At 39.6% G+C, this 21,988-nt stretch overlaps 1 protein-coding gene across 1 annotated transcript; it reads left to right on the forward strand.

Annotated features, from left to right (window-relative positions):
• Nucleotides 1-6,783: 6,783 nt before the first annotated feature.
• Nucleotides 6,784-20,749, forward strand: LOC309699490 (sodium/hydrogen exchanger 3-like; the record flags this gene model as incomplete). Its single annotated transcript, XM_082522527.1, has 16 exons — nucleotides 6,784-7,045; nucleotides 9,301-9,603; nucleotides 11,987-12,147; nucleotides 14,051-14,129; nucleotides 14,320-14,497; nucleotides 14,617-14,837; nucleotides 14,929-15,131; nucleotides 15,241-15,330; nucleotides 15,411-15,481; nucleotides 15,564-15,693; nucleotides 15,799-15,944; nucleotides 16,212-16,332; nucleotides 17,328-17,498; nucleotides 19,538-19,592; nucleotides 19,668-19,751; nucleotides 20,282-20,749. The coding sequence occupies 16 exons, from the start codon at nucleotides 6,784-6,786 to the stop codon at nucleotides 20,551-20,553; spliced, it is 2,547 nt and encodes an 848-aa protein (XP_082378653.1). The 3' UTR covers nucleotides 20,554-20,749.
• Nucleotides 20,750-21,988: the final 1,239 nt, after the last annotated feature.

A 21,988-nucleotide genomic window follows, 5' to 3' on the forward strand; every position in this document is an offset into this window, starting at 1 on the left:
AAATGTTAAGGTAGTAAGTCGAAGCTGCGAGTTAATGCTGCCAATCAAGTCAAGTGGCTTTTATTGTCACTTCAAACATGTACAGTGGTACAGTACTGGTGCTACATATGACATATAACAGACAAACACAGGACTACGTAAAGTGCAATGTGTAAAAATTGCAAATACACAAGACAAAACAGTGCAACACTAGACAGACCAGGATGATACAGGCACAAGACAGTGCAATGGAAATATGCACAAAACTGAGTATTGTGCAAAAAGTAACTTGGTGTCTGAAGGTGTGTGTGTGTGTGAGCATGTGTGAGAAACTGCAGATAAGTGCTTGGTTGTGACATGTATGAAGGTGTCACAACCAGTGTCCGTGATGGAGGGAAGAGAGGCTCCAATGATCATCACGCGATTAGTCCCGTACTTTAGCTAGAATGAAAAAAAAGACACAAAGCTGAAGTTATTCTGCTTTGTGTCTATTCTGAAGAATTGAGTGCGCACGGGCAGAAATGTTGAGAGCGCGAGCAACACATTGCGAGTGAGCGCAAATGCAAAAACTGAGCGACAGGGGCTGCTATTGTGTGTGTGTATGGATAATAGCAAACACTGAAATACATTTTTTGCATGTAGGAATGAATTTTGCTCACTCAAATTCAGCTTTTCTTCGCTCAAAATAAATTTCTCCTCAAAATACAACACTTGTACCTGCAAACTTTTTTACGTGCGCTCAATTTTTTTTTACGTGCGCTCAGAATAGTGGAAGAAATATAACGCCATACCACACACAGCTCATCATATCATGGTGGCCTACTTAAATGGGTAGACGTGATTAGGTGATGGAGGTCAGCTATGTGGGTCAGCCTTCCTTGACACCACACCCTGATCCCACTGCTCCACCCCTCCCGTTTGTAGTTGTGCTACAAATGGTTTACTGGAAGGAAGAGTGAATCAATTTGTTGGTAAATTATTAATAATGTATAAACAGGAACTTAGAAAGCTTCCTGCTTCCTGGTCCCAACTCTGGATAGTCACGTTTTGGGAGAGTCGAATAAGTGGCCAGCTTTCTAAAAAGGATTTCTAAAAATGAGAAGTGCTCCATCTAAAGTGGGATGGATACAGTCACTCCTAACAAGACAGGGGTTTCCCTTAAAGTTTTCCAATTATCCCTCATTGTTATTGTGTAAGTTACTCACATAAAGGCAGTTCTGGTAATATCAAATTATTAGTTATTTCATTACTGTCTCAGCCTTGAGCTGCTCTGGTATTTTCAAGCAATGGTCAAATGTTAAACTGTTACAGAAAGCCTGTGATGACCAGCAACCTTGGATAAAGGTCTCAGACCTATCTCGAGCCAACGTAACAACTAAGGCAACTAGTTTACTCATAAATGGTAAGTTGTTGGGAAACACTTCAGACTTCCCTGAAGTCCATTAAAGAGAACAAAACGTGTGTCATAAGAGAATTGAAATGTAACGATAATTGTGCTGTCTTTATGTTGTCCTTTAGCTCTTATGTAAAAATAATATTAATGGATTTGGTCCATTAATAAAAGACCATGGGATGAAATGAAACACATGCCAGTGCATCAAGCTGTCACGTTCCTGGGTCTGTTGACCCAGCGTTTTGAGTTTTAGTTTATTTGGATTATATGATTGAGTTCTTTAGTGTAGCTAAGTTGTTTATTAGTTTCCCTTTGTGTTTTCTACCGCTGTATTTAAGTTTCCCTCTCCCTTTGCCTTTATGTGTTTCATGCTGCGTGTCTTATGTTGTCAAATTTATATTGTCTTGTCTTCGTCACGTTTCCTGTTATATTTTGAAGGTCTGTGTCCTATGTCAGTGTAGTCAGCTTTGCTTCCTTTGTCTCGTTATGTCAGACTAGTGTCAGCTGTTTCTCCATGTGTTTCCACTTCCCCTAATCACCCTTGTGTGTAATTAGTTTGTGTGTTTCTCTTCATTCCTCGTCAGGCTGTCTGCTGTCACGCCATGTTCTTTACACCAGGTTTCATGTCCAGGTTGTTTCATATTGTTGTTTAGATTTCCCAGTTTAGGTTTGTGTTCATTTTGCTTCAGTTTTCCTTGCCTTTTGTTTGTACCTTTTACCAGCCTCATTAAACGGCTCGCTTTTTGTTAACATTTAAGTTTTGTTCCCTGTTCCTTGGGGTCTGCGTTTTGGGTCCTTCTCATCAATTCATACAGTCTGCCTTCGCCAGACTGTGACAGAACGACCTGACCGTGATGGACCCAGCGGACATTTATTTCACAGACTTTTTTGAATTAAAGATTCGTGTTACGATTCTTCACGCACTTTGGATTATTTCCTCTGCAGGCAAACAGGAGGAGGAGAAGGAGGCTACTCGGGCTCAGATGACCCAGATAGCCACGGCTAACCCAAGGTTTCTGGATTTTTTGCCTGAGGGTTTTAAAGAACTTTGTTACTGCCTCAACCTGCTCTCATTGAACATGCTGGCTTCAGGCTCTCGCCTGTGTCACCACAGCAGCAGACAAGTGCTGTGTTTTCCTCAATACAACCAGTGGCTGCTTCAAGCGCTACATTCCTCTCAGCTGTAACGGCACCAGCCTCCACAACCACAGTTTCCGGGAGGAGCCCGTCAAGCCATCAGCGTCGCCTGCAGCTGCCTCGTTAGCTGCCTCGTCAGCTTCAGTTTCACCTGCAGCAGCCGCTTCAGCTTTGCCTTCGCCTTGCCTGGTCCGGCTTCGGCTTCGCCTGGTCCGGCTTCGGCTTCGCCTGGTCCGGCTTCGGCTTCGCCTGGTCCGGCTTCAGCTTCAGCCTCGCCTGGCCCTGCCACGACCCAGCCAGAGGTCGACGCCACGCCTCTGCTCGTCTCGCCTGCTCGTCTCGCCTGCCACGCCTGGTCCTGCCACGCCTGGTCCTGCCACGCCTGGTCCTGCCACGCCTCAGCCCGAGGACGTCGCACACCTGGTCCGGCGCTCACCAAGCCTGGTCCGGCGCCCGCCAATCCATGTCTATGGAAAACCAACAAGGCTGTTTTTCCATGGCCACGCTGCCGTCGACCACCAGCCAAGCCACTTGTGAGTCTTCATTCTTGGCCACTTTCTGGGCCGCTGGCTGGATATCATCACCGTCGTGGGCGGCCTCCTGATCTGCTCCATCGCTGCTGTTGGAAAATAGTCAACATTTATGCACATGAGACACATATGAGACAATGATTGAGCTGCTAGAAGACATTTTTTTAACAGTAGTCTAGTGTAATCTAACAAATATTTCTTTAGTTTCAAGTACTTTAAAATCAGAAAGCTATAAAAGCTTGCTTGTCATCCATAACTCAAAATTTAATTTTTTATTGTGAAAATAACTCAAAATTTCGAGTTAATAAGTCAACATTTGAAGTTAGTTTCTCTAAATGTTAAGTTAGTAAGTTGAAGCTTCGAGTTAATGCTGCCAATCAAGTCAAGTGGCTTTTATTGTCACTTCAAACATGTACAGTGGTACAGTACTGGTGCTACATATGACATATAACAGACAAACACAGGACTACGTAAAGTGCAATGTGTAAAAATTGCAAATGCACAAGACAAAACAGTGCAACACTAGACAGACCAGGACGATACAGGCACAAGACAGTGCAATGGAAATATGCACAAAACTGAGTATTGTGCAAAAAGTAACTTGGTGTCTGAAGGTGTGTGTGTGTGTGAGCATGTGTGAGAAACTGCAGATAAGTGCTTGGTTGTGACATGTATGAAGGTGTCACAACCAGTGTCCGTGATGGAGGGAAGAGAAGCTCCAATGATCATCACGCGATTAGTCCCGTACTTTAGCTAGAATGGAAAAAAAGGCACAAAGCTGAAGTTATTCTGTCTTTACGTTGCACAGCTGCCTCTTCTCCCCTCATTCTCTCTCCCTCCCTCTCCTGTTGCTACTCTGAATGGCTTAATTTTCTTGTTACTTGGAAACAGACGGGTGGACACAGACACACTCAAAATCAGGTAGTGATAGCATCAGTGAGCTAGGAATATATATGTTAATAGGAAAATTGTACTTAGTAATCAGTATAATCTTTTAATGATATAAGTTTGCATATGGTAGAATGCTGCATGTAATCATTTGTGTGTAGAAGTATATAGTTGGTGGCATATTGAAAGAATGTCTCATCCTAGGAGGTCTGTAACATTCTAGAGTGTTCACCCCCACATCCTAGGAGCATGGGAGAGGTCGTACCTTGTCTTATTGTTTTACGGTAGGATTAATGTAGCTATGTCATCTATGAAACCGTGCTGACCATGCAGTACTCAGTAGTGTACTCATTCATAACCATTAGCTGTAAGATTGGTAGCTTATCAGTAGCGTTGATAGCTGATGCCTTCCACGTTCTGCTTCATGGTAACAAGACTATTACTATTAACTTACTTACGTACCTTCACCGAGCTTCCTGATTGGCAGAGGTAACTTGAAATTTCAAGTTTTTTCAAAGAAATCTCGACTTCTTAACTCAAAATTTGAAACACACATCTTGAAATTTTGAGTTATGGATGGCAAAACAGTTTTTTTTCAGCTTCCATAGAACGCTCATAATGGTTGTGTAAGTGCTTTAAAAGAGATCACTATCTTAATTACATAGTAGCACTTCATATCACACTATCGGTTTGCAAATTGTGTGGGCTCATGCAGTACACTGGCAACAATATTTGTTTTCTTCTATGTTTGCATGTTGTTATTGTTGTTAGATATGCTGAATTAATTTTTTTATTGCTGACCTGTGTGTTTTGCTTATGCAATAATGTGAATATCTTATCTCTGGGACTAATACTTATCTTACTACACAATTTATTTATTGCATTTTCCAGGAAGGCCGTTCAAAGTCTTTTCCAAGAAACATTAAGACATATCATTGAGGCAGATCTTTCAAGTGCCCGTTTACCCGACAGGCTTAAGCCTCCTTGCACTCGTTCCAAGTATGTTTTATTATAGATTTATTGGGTTTGGTGGATTTATTGGACATTGGATCAGCCTAATAAGAGATGTGTTTGCCGTTCATTTGTTCATGAGTCCTCGGCACGTCTACACTACACTCATGATACTTCTTTCAGAACTGATTTTTCATGCTGTGTTTGATTCGTTGCCCTTGTGAAAGACTTTGCAGGGTGAATTTTAAAAAGTGCTCAATAAATTATCATATTTTTTCTGTTATTTTTATTACTATAAAACATTTATAAACATTATCGATTACATATATCTTATATTTTTCTCTTTAATATTTCTGCAGAAGATAAAATTAGGATTATTAAGACAACGTGAATAATGGAACGCTAATCCAGTCCAAGAATAACTTCTGTGGCTGTAAATGAGCATAATATGTCAACTTTAATTATGTCTTTGTTTAAACTTTGCAAATAATCGATTGTAATCAGGCAGTACGGTGGTGGAGTGGTTTGCACTGTTGCTTCACAGCAAGAAAGTTCTGACTCCACCGGCTGGTTGGCCGTCACTAACAAGACAAATTTGCAGCGATCAGAGAAGTTTGAGACAAGTGTGTGGAGCGCCAGCCAGCCCATATTTACTCGAATTCCAAACTTTACTCTTAATGAGTATCCGGTTCCTTTGGGGGATGTTGACCTTTTAAGCAGTATATGTCAAGTAAGCAGTCTAAATATTGCATAAAGATATGGGCAACTTGTGCTGCAGGGCCAAGTTATAGCTGGAATATACAGGTTTACACGGGGAAACCTGCAGACAGTGTTCCTGAAAAGAATCAAGTGAGGTTTGTAGTTCTGGAGATCGATTGGAGGTCTGAATGGACATAAGATGATAATTTCTTCATCACCTGAAGTCTTAGTAAGAAGCTGTGTCAGACACGTGTACTTTGGGGATAATTTCCTCTGTACACAAATAAAATATTCTCAGTTAAAACAGGTGTTACTTTATATGACTGCATAAAAATTTAAAAATGTATCAAAACAAATGTTCTTGGTAACTTTGACCCAAAGTGGTCTGTGATCAACAGGATCCTATATTTTATCCGATTATTGCTTATAGTCAAAATAATCCTGAAATGATCCCTTTTATAACCCGAATTCAAAGCATATAAAGTCAGAATATTGACACATACAGGGCATAAAGTACAAACACATGTTCAAAAACTGTAATGTCCATAACAACTTAGGTTGATAAAAAGATCAACACAAGAAGTAGTGATAATATAGCTATTATAGTTTTTATGAATAGTCTTAAAGGAACAGACATTTTTGGGACTCATTGTTGTAAATGTTCCTGTCATAACACCATACTAAGTGTGAACCTAGGAAAGAAAATATGTTTGGTGGCCAAAGTTACAGTATTTTCTTTCTTTTGAATTGATAAGTTCACATACACATGCTTCAAACAAGCTCATATTAACATGTGTTATTTACAATAGGATTAAAAAGAGCTTCATAAGTTTGTAAATAAGATGTTTCTTCCAAAAATATTTTAATCAACTCCATCAGAGAATTTAAATATTAGTGAAAACTTGGTAATAAAGGGATTCACGGACTTTAATTATACCACTGAATGATGTGGCCACACTTACTGGTCTGGGTACACGAGTGGGAGGAGAAAGACCAACATCATAATGGGCTGAGCTTCACCTGCTGTGAAAAGCTGTATCCTTATCCAGAAAGTAGATGTTGGAGGACAATGAGAGTGATCTGAGTGAGAAGAAGGCACAGCAAAGGGAATGAGACTTTAAGCTACAGTCTGAGGCTGACCTGAGCATTTGTATTAACGGTCTAAATAACAGTTTGATTACAATTTTTAAGGCATTGTATCCAAGAATGGCAACTTCTTGGCAATTTACACTTATTCTGTGCATGCTGCTGATGGCGTGTGGAGGCTTGAGCCTGGCTAGTGAAGAAGCAGAACCCCGAAATTCTCAAACAGACACTGGGACGGGCTCAAACTCTAACGCAACTGAAGAGGGTGGTCATGGAGCGGTGCCCATCACTACACTGCCTATTGTGACCTGGAAGTGGCATCACGTCACCACACAGTACCTGGTGGCCCTGTGGATCCTGGTTGCCTGGCTCTGCAAACTCAGTAAGTCTTGCAAAGCCAAATTGATGGAAGTGCTCTTCTTCCGGCATTATAAACTCCTCTGCACCCAAGAAATTTTGTAATTTTTAAATATGTATGTAGTTTAGGGTTATTCTGATCATCTATTTTTGTCACTGGGTCAATTTCTTAATTGTTTTAATTATTTCTCAAGGAAGTGCTCACAAAATAAATAAAAATAGTTATAAAAAAAGAGTGTGTAAGTTCACTTATATTCAAATAGGGCCAAATCTTATATCACAAGGGAGGATTCAGGGTCATCTGATCCAGGCCTAACAGTATGCTTAGCAAAACGGAAAGTTTTAAGCCTAATCTTAAAAGCAGACATGGTTTGCTACAGGCTCTCCCTCCCATTCTATTTTTAAATAATCTAGGAACCACAAGTAAGCCCACTGTCTGAGAGCAGAGTGTTCTAATGGGGTTATATGGTACTATAAAGTTATTAAGATAAGACGGGGCCTGATTATTTAAGACTTTGTAAGTGAGGAGCAGGTTTTTGAATTCAATTCTGGATTTAACAGGGAGCCAATCAAGAGAAGCCAAAACAGGAGAAATATGCTCTCTCTTTCTAGTCCCTGTCAGTATTCTTGCTGCAGCATTTTGGATTAACTGAAGGCTTTTCAGGGAGTTTTTAGGACATCCAGATAATAATGAATTACAGTAGTCCAGCCTGGAAGTAATAAATGCATGAACTAGTTTTTCAGCGTCACTGTGAGACAGAATGTTAAAAATTACCCCAAGTTTGGTGGCCAAGCTAATGTCATCCAGAGTAAGCATCTGGTTAGATACCATATTTCTATGATTTTATGGCCAAGTACAATAACCGAATTTTTCTTTGAATTTAGAAGCAGAAAATTGGAGGTCAACCAAGTCTTTATCTTTAAGACCTTTCTGCAGTTTGTGTTATCTGGCTTTATGGATAGATAAAGTTGTGTTTCATGTGCATAGCAGGGACAATGTAAGGTATGCCTTTTAATGATATTGCCTAAAGGAAGCATGTTGATCATAATCAGGATTGAAATATTAATTAATGGTAGGACTTCTTTGAGCAGTCTTATAGGAATGGGGTCTAAAAGACATGTTGATAGTTTGGAGGAAGCAATAAGTTAAGTTAACTCAGAAAGATCAATTTGAGAAAAAGACTAAATGAATATCAGTGGTACAGAAAGTGGTTACATCTGTGAAATGATTATGAGTAATTTTTCTTTAATGGTTAAATTTTCATTCGTGAAGAAATTCATGAAGTCAGTACCAGTGCTGTCAGCGTTAATCTCGTTAAAACCGCTCTAACGCTTTTACGCCGTGCAGCCCCGCACACTGCGCTAACTCGCTAATGGAGATTTGCCGCGTTAATGCAGTTATGGCGTTAACATCATTTTAACGAGATTAACGCTGACAGCACTAGTCAGTACCAGTTAACATTAAATGAATGGCTTGTTCAACAGAGTTCTTACTTTTTGTTCGCCTGGAAACAAGGCTAAAGAGAAACGTAGGGTTTTTCTTAATTTCTTTAATCAGTGATGAACATGATTGATGAAGATGTTCCAGCTTCCCAGCAGTCGCAAACACTTTTTAGAGGCTAAATGATGATCTTCAAAATTAGTGATACGCCATTTCCTCTCCAGCTTATGACTAATCTGCATTAAGGCACATCTTTGACAGTTAGCAAAATGTTATAACTTAACATTGTTGACCTAATGAGACAATTTTTATTAAGCCATCAGGTAGGACTGAATAAGGTGATATTATATTGCTTATATTGTAATTACTGATAAATTACAGCTGGTGACATGACTTTTCATGGCTTATTGGAACTCACATTCTCCACCTCTTCAATTATTTTCCCCCCATGTCATTCCTCATTATTACACATGACTTAATTTCTGAACATCTATAGTTTTATTTCATTGCATATGTGAATTGGATGGGTTGTTACCAAGATCTGGTGAGAATATCATTTCAATAGCACCTTTAGAAATATATTTGCTTAGAAAACTGGTGACTTATCTTACCTGCTATATATCTGTCCACAGTCCCTAAATATAAATAAAATATTGCAACAGTTGCAAATGATCAAATGGAGTTTTATGTATATGGTTTTACTTAAAGTGCAGTGAAGGTTTGAATGTTTGCCAGCTCCTACCTGACTACAAGCAGACTGGCTTAAAATCAAAGGTTGTTACAAAGGTTGATAGTATTGATTAATGGTTCTTGTCTTGATCTTTTTTTTCTCCTCTCAGTCATTGAGTCCAACCACCATGTCACCAACGTCATACCCGAGAGCGTCCTTCTCATCTGCTTCGGTTTTGTTTTGGGTGGCATGATTTGGGGTGCAGACAAGATGCAGACCTTCAGGCTGACCCCGACAGTCTTCTTCTATTTCCTGTTGCCTCAAGTCATTCTGGACGCAGGCTACCACATGCCAAACAAACTGTTCTTCACCAACCTGGGTGCCATCTTGGTCTATGCCGTCATTGGGACCTGCTGGAATGCTGCCAGTTTGGGGCTGTCGCTGTGGGGGTGTCACATGGGAGGATTCATGGGTAAGAGAGGATTTTTATTTTGTTTCATTTCAGCAAACCTGCTACCACGGCTCACATAGAGGAAGTGATGTCAAAGCTCAGCGGCCCGAGACGAGAGATGGACTCAAACGCAGATTCAACCTGAGACTCGAGAAAGTGATAAACAAAAGAACTTTATCTAACAATGGCGTGATGCACAAGGTGAACAGAGCTAAGGTTGTGAACTGAGCAGGGACTATGAACATGAACTGTGAGACTAAGGGAAGGTTGCAAATAACATGAAGTGTGAGAGGACACTATGCTGGCTGGAATTGGGATCTTGGTGGGGGAAGCAGAGACAGGTCAAAGGTAAAAAAAAAAAAAAGGTCAAGAAATTTCCAGTTAACTCTGTCAAATGCTTTTTCTGCATCTAAAGAAAATATTGTAGTTTTGATGTTTTTACTGTATGAGTAGTCTATTAAATTAAATAATCTACGTGCGTTTGTTGATGAGTGCCTACCTTTTATGAAACCAGTTTGGTCAGGATGAATTAAGAGGGGGGTTATTTTCTCTAGTCTCTTTGAGAGAGCTTTGCAGATTATTTTAAGGTCTACATTTATAAGGGATATTGGACGATAGCTTGAGGGAAATAAAGGGTCTTTTCCTGGTTTTAGCAAGAGATTAATGTTTGCAGAATTCATATTTGATGGAAATCTGCCGTCTTCTTTGATTTCCAACGACGTTCTGTAAAAAACTGGTGCTAAAATCGTCCAGAATTCTTTGTAAAATTCTGCAGGAAAGCCATCTGGACCTGGAGCCTTATTATTGGGCATGCTTATCAGGGCTTCCTGGAGTTCACCTGATGTCAGTGGCGAATCCAGTGCCATTGCTTGAGTGTCTAATAATTTTGGAAGAGTTATGTTGTCCAAAAACTGATCAATTTCCTTTTTAGATGGGTTTATTTGTGGTGAATACAACGTCTTATAGAAATCCCTGAAAATGTTGTTTATTTGTTTCGGGTCACATATTGTGTTCCTAGATGAATCTTGAACAGCACATATAGTTGTTTTTTCTTAATTTATTTTTAGCTGGTTTGCCAGAAATTGACCGGATTTATTACCATGTTCATAATTTTGTAAGCGTAGTCTTTGTACTAAGAATTTTTTTTAATCAATCATCTCATTTAAATCTAGTTTTGTTTTGCGTATTTTGTTCAATGTTTCCTGATCTTGGTGGGACACGTAGGCTTCTTCTAGTGATTTTTTGTTTTTTTATCATTTCTGAATATTTTTGTTTTCTTGTTTCTTTTTATGTGATGGGAAATAAATTTTTTCTGGTTTTTCTGGTTCTTGCCTGAGACGAGTAAATGTTGATCCAAGGCCTAAGCTGAAAACACAAAGACCGAGAGGTCACACAAGGTTTTAGCTGATGATCTGGTGGAGAGTGCAGGTCAGAGTTGGTCTTAAATACTGTGCACTGATTGCGGTCAATGAGCCAGCATGAGTGGAGTCAGGATCTCGGGAGAGAAGTGGAAAACTACTCCAGGAAGACCAACACTCACTGGATCATGGCACTTTTAATGCTCTAAGTGGGAGTCTATAGAGATTAATTTGCCTTTGGAACGAGCATCAAGTGGCCACTAGAGGAACTGCAGTTTGTAGTACTTCAGCCTTGGCTTTGTTTTTTTGCCTTGAAATTTGTTCTGGAAACAAAGACACGTCACACAAATGATATTTCTACATCCGTGGTGACTCAGGAAAGCTGCCTGAGAAGAGTTTTCTTTAGTATAAAACCAATCCTTTAAAACATTCCTTTTACTCTTTGTTTGGATACATTAAACATCGACATCACTAACAGCTAATTTGACTTCCTTTTAACACTTCATCAAAATGCAGACAAATGAAAATAAGATTTAAGTGGATTTTTAGTTCATTACAGCTCCAGGTTTGTCTGAGACTTTATACCAGGAGCCCCCAATCCAAGTCCACGAGGGCCGGTGTCCCTGCAGGTTTTAGATGTGTCCTTGATCCATCACAGCTGATTTAAAAGGATAAATTGCCTTCTCAACATGTCTTCAAGTTCTCCAGAGGCCTGGTAATGAACTAATCACGTGATTCAGGTTTGTGGACCCAGGGTGAGATCTAAAACCTGCAGGGACACCGGCCCTCATGGACTGGGATTGGGGACCCCTGCCTTAAACCTTTGGGTGAAGAATACTGAGTCTGACCACTGCCAAACCAGTGCACTGGATGAGACTGGAGAGAGATTTGACATGGACTTTTCCTACCAATAAATGAGAATGTTTTACCAAATGACACAGCATTTCATTCCAGCATTTCAGTTTGCAGCAAAGTGCCAGATTGATCATAGTTACAGTACAATTGAGCAAAACTGAATATATTTCCTGCTCTTTGTATCTGTACAGGTGACCTGGACATCAGTCTGCTGCAGTACCTTCTTTTTGGCAGTCTGATGGCTGCTGTGGACCCCGTGGCCGTCATCGCTGTGTTTGAGCAGGTCCACGTTAACGACGTCCTCTTTATCATAGTGTTTGGAGAGTCGCTGCTCAACGATGGTGTAACAGTGGTTCGTATGCATCATTGCTTTGTTTAGCGTTACTTAAGTAGCATAACAGTTTGTGAGTTTGCTGAGACACCCATCATAGCAATGTAGTAGAGTAAGTAAACACTTGGGCCCTCTAGTGTAAGAGTTTTACAAATTGCACATGCAATGTGCAATTTGTAAAAGGAAACTATGAAAGGTCAGTTTGGTAACAAAATGCATTTATGTAACTATAGCATGTTGTACTGCATAAGGACAGTGAAACAAAATCTGACCAGCTGAATTCTTTCCTCCTTCCTTCGTCTCTGTAAATGTACAGTCGTGGTGAAAAGAAAAAAGCTCTTTTACGTATCAGGACATAGTAAATAATATCTGGTCCTTAATAGTCTCAAAATTAGGTGAATCAAACCAGAGGTGTCATGAGTTTGCAGCGCTTGCAGACCCATTTGGAGTGTTAAGTTGAAGACCAAGATGCAGATATGCAGAAAAAGAAGAAATAAACAGAAAATACACCTTTATTGGTTAAAATGTCCAGCAACAACATAACATTAACAAAAGCAGCTGGAGTAACACTAGGGAACACACTGGGAGTAAAGAGACAGTCTGACAAGGACTAAGAAGAAGACAGAATTATTTATGTACAGTGGTGTGAAAAAGTGTTTGCTCTGCCATGCAGGCCATTTCTGCCCAGTGTCTAACTTATGATGGAGTCATGAACTCTGACCAGGACTGAGGCAAGTTAGGCCTGCAGTTATTTGGATGTTGTTCTGGGTTCTTTTGTGACCTCTTGGTTGAGTTGTTACTGAACTCTTGGAAAAATCAGAATCAGAATCAGAGAGACTTAATTTATCCCCAAGGGGCAATTAAGATACAACAGAGCAGCATGATGTTAAAAACAAGGACGGGGCGTAAACAGGCAAAACGAATGAGAAAAAAAATACTTAAAATACACAGTATATACACAGTTTTAAAATTAAAGTCACTGAATAAGTGAATAAAAAACTGTAGGTGACTAAAAGTGAATAAACTGTCGGCAGTATAAAAAGAGTGTAGAGTAGTTTATGTTTATGGTGTGGGAAATGGGCTTATTGGCTGGAGTTAAAAAGCAGAGTGGCTTTCAGACAAAGGTGGCTCGCTGCATTTTCTCCTCCTGCAGAAAATGCAGTGGAGGCGCCGCCCAGAGAGGGAGCCGTTGAAATGCGGCGTGAAGAATGTGAGAGGGGTCATTAATAATTTTGGCTGCCTGTCTAAGGGCCTGTTGGCTGAAAAACCTGTTCAACAGTTCTGACAGGCAGGCCAATGATTTTAGAGCACACTGATGCAGTGTGCTGCAGTCTGTTCCTGTTCTGAAGGCTGAGGGAGTGGAGCCAGCAGGAGATGGAGAAGGTCATGATGCCTTCCAGGAAGGCATAGTAAAAAGTCATCATGATGGGTGTGCTGACTCCAAAGTAGTTGAGTTTCCTAAGGAGGTATAGCCATTGGTAGTCAAAGGAGCTTGCAAAGAAAAGCGACTGAGAACCTTCACAGACATATAGCCATTGGTGGCACCTCTGTGTTGGCAGAGAATTTCAGGAGGTTGTCAGAGATGGTTCCCAGGTATTTGTATACCTCAACTACCTCCACTGGCTTCCCATGGATGGTGGTGGTGACTGAAGCAGCCAGATCCCTCTGCCTACTGGAGATGGTCACCACCATCTCTTTGGTTTTGCTCACGTTCAGTTCAAGTTTGGAGCTGTTACACCACTCTACAAACTCCCGCATGCTCAGCACCCTCACCTAAATCATAAGGCGTTGCCATGTTGAGAATGTGATAGAAGTTTTTCTCCTGTTGAATGGTACAAGCTAGAATGGACAAGTCTGGAAAACATTTTTACCAGATGACCAGTCATTAATTTTTCTTCCATCCAATTTTTCTTTCATCTCTTAGGTGCTCTTCAATGTGTTTGATGCATTTGTGTCACTGGGAGGATCCCAAATTGATGCTGCAGAAATTGCTAAAGGAATAGGTAAGACATGACATTTATTAAGCTGTTAATAGAGAATTTATCAGTGCATGCAGCTGACTGCATGTTTCCACAACCTTATAAACTAGGGCTGAGTGATGAAGTCACTTGCGTGAATCACAAAACATTTCTTCCACTGAAAATGATTTGTCCAGATGAACAGAATTTACTTTTTGGGACTCTCTCTCCACAGTTTCCTTCTTTGTGGTTGCATTTGGTGGTTCCCTTGTGGGCATAGCATTCGGCCTACTAATTTCACTTCTGACCAGATGCACAAAAAATGTCAAGATCATCGAGCCAGGCTTCATCTTTGTCATGGGATACCTTTCCTACCTGACTGCTGAGATGCTTTCTCTGTCTGCTATCCTTTCGTGAGTATTTCACAATTGAAATATCATTTATTTTGTTGTGTCTTATCCATTTTCTATATGTAAAAATGTAGTAAACATATTTAGATGCACACAATTTATATTTGTGTTTCCTTCTGTAGGACTACATTCTGCGGTGTGTTATGTCAGAAGTACGTCAGAGCAAACATGCATGAGCATTCAGTCCAAACTGTCAAATATGCCATGAAGGTTTTCGCCAATGGATCAGAAACCATCATCTTTGTTTTCCTCGGTATCTCGGCCATCGATAAGGTTATCTGGGTTTGGAACACGGGCTTCATCCTCCTCACAGTCTTCTTCGTCTTTGTGTATAGATTCATTGGTGAGATTTGGTCCTTTTGCTATCACATGCACACATTGTGATTTAAAGGTTTGTGTGTTATACAAAGAAATTTTCTGTGTTTGTACTGCAGGTGTGTTTTTCCTCACCTGGATCCTTAACAGGTACAGGCTGGTCCCGCTGGAATTCATAGATCAGGTGATTATGAGCTACGGTGGCCTACGAGGGGCTGTTGCGTATGGCCTGGCTGTGATGCTGGATGAAAACAAGATAAAAGAGAAAAACCTGATGGTCTGCACTACACTCATTGTGGTTTACTTCACTGTCATCTGGCAGGTAGTGAAAGTTTGGTTTTTGTTATTAAATGTATACATTATTTTCTTTCTTCTTACACAGTCCGCATTAGAGCTAAAGGTTTGCACATTACTGCTTCACATTGTTGCAGGGAATGACGATGAAACCTCTGGTCACGTGGCTGAAAGTAAAGAGAGCTGAAGTGAAAGAGCTCACACTCCTAGAAAAAATGACAAACAAGGTAAATCTTAAAAAACATCTCATGTTTCACCTACACAACAATTTTCTGTCCAGTTATTAGAGTCCTTCTCCTTTCTTTAGATGTTTAATCACACTCTGGTCGCCATAGAAGACATATCAGGACAAATAGGACACAACTGTCAGAGGAGCAAGTATGAAAAGACTTGATACATAAATTCAAAATGCCTTTTCATTTTAAAATAGGCTACAGTGATCTGTTTTCTTTTTGCTAAGGTGGAAGTATTTTGAGGAGAAGTGGATGTCGAGGATTTTGATGAAGCCGTCTGCAAGGAAGAAACAAGACCAAGTCTTTGATGTCTTCCATCAGCTGAACCTCAAGGATGCTATGGAATATGTGACTGAAGTGAGCATCATTTGTACATTTTAAGTATATTTTGCTGAAATGCTCATTTTGGAAAACTAATAAGTTTGCCGCATGTAAAGAAAGCTCTGTCTTCTTCTGTTGCAGGGCGAGCGTAGAGGCTCACTGGAATTTATCCGTAAAGAAAGTGTTGCTATTGATTTCAGGAAAAAGTTTGAAAGTGAACACTCAGAGGACATGCCTGGCATGAGGGCGAACATGTCAAATGGTCACTGTGCAAAGCCCACTACGAGGTAAGCAATCTGGATTTTTAAGAGGAGAGCTAAAAGCAGACTTACAAGCCATTATATAATTGGGTGGTGATGAATCAGAGGCCACAAAAAATTATTTTAATTTGAAGAAAAATCTAACTAGCTAACTAGGAGCACTGCAACTATTCAGTGCCTGAAAACAGCTCATTTCACAACCATATTTTAAAATATAAACCAGAGGGAACATAGCCCTTTTAATATTCTAGTATTACTTTAAATCACTGACACGATTGTCTTCCTCTGTACTAGAGACCCTATTCCATCAGTAAGCGTGGAAATGCACGAGCACGCCATGAAGGCTAAGAACGAAGCTGAGGCAGTTAACGCTCACAACCTTCTGGATCAGCATCTTTACAAGAGCAGGAAGCAGGTAATGAGCACATTCAGTCATCACATGGAGGGCTTACTAAAGCAGCTTAGTGCTGCACTTTCATTTCATTGGAGACAAAATGTTAAATGTTGTCATTGTGTTACTTAAATTTGTAAGTCTTAGTTCAAGCACCATGATCAAAGACATTCCTTTGTTTCTGACCTCCCCAGCCTGTTGGTGGGGGAGGCTGTAGTGTTTTATTATGGGCACATCCTACGGTTAGCGTTCTGTTTCTTATTTAGTGAGGATGTTTTACTTCCTGCCTTTTTGACCTCACCTGTGTTTGTGTATGTTGAGACCATTGGAGGGGTTAAGCCATATACAGGGTAGATGATCCTTTTTGTGTGCAGGAGGTCACACAAATGCACACCCTAACACAAACACACACACACGTGCACACACACATTCTTGCACATGCACACACACACACAGATGCTTGCACATACATGCACACACACATACACATTCACACACACACACACACAGAGATGCTCGCACATGTATGCACACACACACACACACATAGATGCTCGCACATACATGTACACACACACACACACACACACACACACACACAAAATCAAAGTAAAATCAAAACAAAAAATGCATATGTAACACTTTTCTTATGTCCTGCTCATGCCAGTCACTCAATTCCCGTGAAAAGATATGAAAGGTTATTCTACTGTTCTCCTTAAAGGTGACACTAATAAAACTAATAAAAAATATATATATATCAGTCAGGACCACGGTAGAAAGATATTTCCAGGAATCAGCATCAACAGATGCAAATGATCAAGTCAGGCACAGCAGTTACAGATGCAACTGTGAGCAGTTTCATGCACCTCAAATCCAGCTGCCTGAGATTTATATTTGTAGAATTTGTATATTTGTATATCAGCACTGAGACCAGCTGAATTGCCTGGACTGTGGCTGAGCTTGACTTCATGGTCTTCATGGTTTGTTTTTATCAGTGAGTTTTCTTTTCTTGTTCATAGCATCGCCACAGGTTCAGTCGCAGCAAATTCATAATCAACAAAGATGAGAAAGAAGTCCAGGAGATCTTCAAGAGAACCATGAAGAACCGAATGGAGTCATTCCAGCCTGCAAAGACGGGCGTTTCACCAAAGACGGTCATCAAGCACACAAAGAAGGAACACCAGCAGAAGGTAAAGAGAAAGAGAGGGAATGAGTTTACCACAAAGAGCAAAGAGCTGATTATGTCTTTGTGAGGTTCAGTGAAGAAGAAAAGTGTCTTTTGCAAATACGGCCCTTACTGATTCTTTATTTTCAGTTCTGTTTTTTGTTGTACAAAATAGTAAATAATTCCCTATTGAGCCTTTATTAAACTTCCTTGAAATAATATTCATAAACTCTCTTCCATGTGTGAAAGTGGACAAAAATATTGGATTTTGCTTCTTGAAGTAAAATTTAAGTAAAATCAATCTTTTTTTAAAATTTTTCTTTTGTCTGTTTGGTACAGTTTCAATTCCAAAAAAAAGGAAGTTGTTTAAAATATATTATTATTATATATATAATTACTACAAAATTCCAATGATTTGTACATCTCACAAATCTATATTTGATTCAAAATAGAGCAAAATAGAATCATAAAACATATCATATGTTTAAACTGAGAAATTAAACTCAGAAGATGTCAATTTTTAAGAAAGATATTTATTTTGAATTTGATGGCAGCAATACATCTCAAACGAGTTAGGACATCTCCATGTTTACCACTGTGTGCCAGCACACAGAACAGCCCATAAACTTCCCGACATTCCCTGAAAAATATGTTGTCTGGTCAGTCCAAAACTCAGGACCATGACACTTTGGCCCAAAGAAGATAGAAGTGTCCGGATCATGTTCACAAATGGCTTCTTCTTTGGAGGACAGAGCTCTGACCTGCATTTGTTGATTAACTTGATTAACTTGTTAATGAGCCCATGCAGTGATTTCCATGGCAGAATTGTGTTTTTAATGCCGCGCTGCCTGAGAGCCAGAAAATTACCTAAATCCAATATTGATTTTTAACATTGCCCCTTTTGCAGATCCTTTACATTTCTTGTTGATATTATGTACTATAGATGCTGAGATATTCAGTGTCTTCACAATTTTACATTAAGGAACTAGGAATTAGTGTGAAGTTATCGCACAATTTGTAGACCCAGATTTTTGCAGATTTGTGCCCATCTTTGCTTCTGAGACACTGAGACTTATTTAAGGTGCTCTTTTTCCTTCCAGTCATTACTGACCTGATGCCACTTAACCTAAAAAGCTGAAAAATGTTCCTCCAAGCTTTTCTTATTGTTTTTATAGTTTTCCAGCTTTTAATTGTCCTGCTCCAAGTCTTTTTGTGTTGCTGTCATCCAATTCAACATGAGCTAATATTGTTCTTAAAATGGCAAATTATTTCTGATTTATTGTGAATAAAATCAAGGCGTTGCTGTTTTTTTACTGGGATTATACCATTTTAGCAGACATAAATTGATATTTAAGTGCTTCTGTTTTTTATCATGTTATGCAGGGCTGAATGATTCCATCCAATCTCTTCCTCTTGTCCTTGTCAGGGTAACGGGGGGCTTGAAGCCTATCTCAGCTACTGTAGGACTGGACAGGTCGTCAGTCTGTCGCAGAGCTAACACGCAGAGACACCAAACTATTCCCACTCATATTCACACCTATGGGCAAAATAGAGTTAACCTAACCCTACCAACAGAATGTCTTGAGAGGACCTTCTTGCTGGGAGGCAACTGTGCTCATCACCGACCATAACAGTGCCAATCTCTGCTTCATACTGCTGCAGAGAACAATATTCAAATATATTTAAAGTATTGTGTAATAAATGTATCATATTGGTTTATTACCAGAGCTCATATAGAACTTTAAGACCGATACCTACACAGATATTTTTAAAAAGTTAAATATTCCTTTATACCTTTTTCTTTTCAGATACATGAAACACTAGTAGACATGATACATTTGTGATGTCTAATTATTTCCTCAATTCAGCTGGTTGTTGTTTGTAGTGTTGCAAACATGCTTGTTGCCATCAGGGAAGTTGCAGAGTGCCCTCTGCTAGACAAAATATGTAACAGCAACATTGGTAGCATAGTTGAAGGCCATTGGTCTTGTCTCTTTTTTTACTTCACCTTCCATGTTTTTTGAAACATAGCGTGTGATCAAATGACTCTTCCTCCTCTTACAGATGCCAAAAGGAAAGTCAAAAAGCCAGACTAAACTCTCCTATTCGGGTGATGAAGGTTTGTACGTCTGCTTTTGTTGTTGTTGTTGTTGTTTTATAGATTTAAAACAAATTTTCTCATTTTCATTTATAGATTTTGGGTTCTCAGAGGGAGATAGCGCCTCTGGCTATGACTTGCCATACCCTTCTTTCCCCATGAGAGATTCCAAACCAGGAGGTAAAATAATCCACTTTCTACATCCCGTATGAAAATGAGAGAAAACATATTTTTCAGAAATAATTAAGAGCAGAAAATGCTTTTACTATAAACACAAAGATTACAACATATAACAAAGGGAACTAAATAGACAGTACATATGCAATACATTTAAAAAAGGTGAAGTACATGTGTGAAAACAACGCATTATCATAGGATTATTATAGAATTGCCTAATTCTGTGCTCACTCTGCAAGCGAACACTTATAAAACATTTTGACAGCACTGAGTCGTGTTGAGTTTGATTTATGTACACAGACAAGAAGGACCAAGCACAATGAAAATCTGCAGACATAAAGAGTTATATAGATTTAGCATCTAGAGAACAGAGGTAATCTAATAAAATATGAAGTACTGCTCAGGTGCATTAATAAAAAGGAGCAGCCAATAATAGTGTCACTTGTATAAAAAAAATAATAATAATGCAGAGAACAGCAATGTCTCCAATATTGAACCCTGAGGTACTAATTCAGTTTTTTTCTTTCATCAAGGTGGGATTGAGAACTCAGCCTTTGTGTCAGATTTGTACCCCACGGAGTCATTGCAGATCCCTCCTTGGCTGGCAGAGGGTGAGCTCGACAGCAGCATGGTGGCTCCGTCACTGCGAGCCCAGGCAAGCCCGCCCACATCACCGATGGAAATGCGCCACCTGGGGCTTCTTCGTGTCAGCACTCGCTCCACTGACACAAAGCAGATGAACAATGATCAATTGCCGCTGCCACCAACACATCCTCCTCCTTCACCTCCCAGTAGCCACATGTAACTGGATCCCAATCCCAACACCCTGTTCTGTCTCACTTGAACCTGGGACAAAGACATAAAACAAACCTCAGACATCTACTCTCATATTGACAAGGAAATGTTTTTTTTTCCGTAGCTGTGTTTAGCTTCTGTGTTTCTACACAGAACATACACAGTTTCAAACCTCTGTGCTCTTCAAACAACCCCTGCTGTTTTTAGGTTCAGCCTTCACTTGACAAAGAAAAACTGCACTGAAACAAATCCTTCATGTTCAACATAAAAGATATGTTGAACACCCTCATATAATCTGTGGTTTGTAGTGAATCTGCCATTGAAAACCATTATTTAAGGATTTTTAAAAATATCTTAATATGATGCCAAAACGTTTCAAATGATGTGGATTTTCTCTATATAGCAATAATAACAACAGGGTTTAAATAGAGTGATTTAAAATAGTTTGTGAATCTATAATCCATAGATTCGTATTGCACAATACAACGAAAGCTTTCACCACCAGGGGGCACTATTTTCCCTGTCAATGTGAGACATACTATTACTAGCATAATAAAATCCTGCATAGGTCAATGATGCACATGGATGTTCACATCTTCCATTCATCACGCAGGATCTTTGTAAGCTTTCGAGTAGGCGTAAGGATGGTTCCACAGTATGTGGCATCAACTTTCACACATGGGTGGATCTACAAGGGGGCATGGGGTCAAATAAAATACTTTTTATTATTTTTATTTTTTAAAAATAAAAATAATCTCTTGCCATCCCTATAGTGCAGCCCTAGTTTTGCATGCGATGGTTTTGTTTATAAAAAAAAAAAAAAGCTAGCATTAACACTTTGAGCACAGCTGAATATAAACTGAATATGAATTCTAAAACTGAATTTATTGCATAGTGTTACTGCCAACCCCCACCCCACACACACTTCACCCTTAAAAAATGGTTCATCCCATAGTGGTGCCCAGCTTTAATTCTTGTTGTCAGTAGCAATCAACCTATGATTGTGCCAGAGCACATTTTGAATGAACACCATGGACATGGATTGTTACACTCTGGAATTGGAGTGAAGGTGAGTGTTCTTAACCCTCTGGGGTTATTGGTATTTTTTTGTTTTTGTTTTTTTATTTGGTTGTTAAGTAAGAGGGGAACGTTTGGGGAGTGATTGCAGCGAGAAAAAGTGAGTTATGAGATGTGAGAGATTTGTGACGTTTAGCGTGTTTGGAGTGTGTAGTTCGTGCGTTGTCTTGTCTTGTGTACTCAGTGTAGTGTAGTTGTTGTTTTGTGTGTTGTGTGTGGCTTCTTATTCAGACACCTGATTGCTTTGTAATTTCAATTTTAGTAGTATTTTTGAATGGTTGTACAAAAACACCTGAGGCATTGGCTGCATTTTTAGGTACAACTTTATTGTTTAAAAAATTTGCACAAAACATTTTAAAGTTTATATT

Source organism: Aulonocara stuartgranti (genome assembly GCF_965226115.1).
Source record: "Aulonocara stuartgranti genome assembly, chromosome: 22".
In the NCBI taxonomy this organism is placed as follows: Eukaryota; Metazoa; Chordata; class Actinopteri; order Cichliformes; family Cichlidae; genus Aulonocara; species Aulonocara stuartgranti.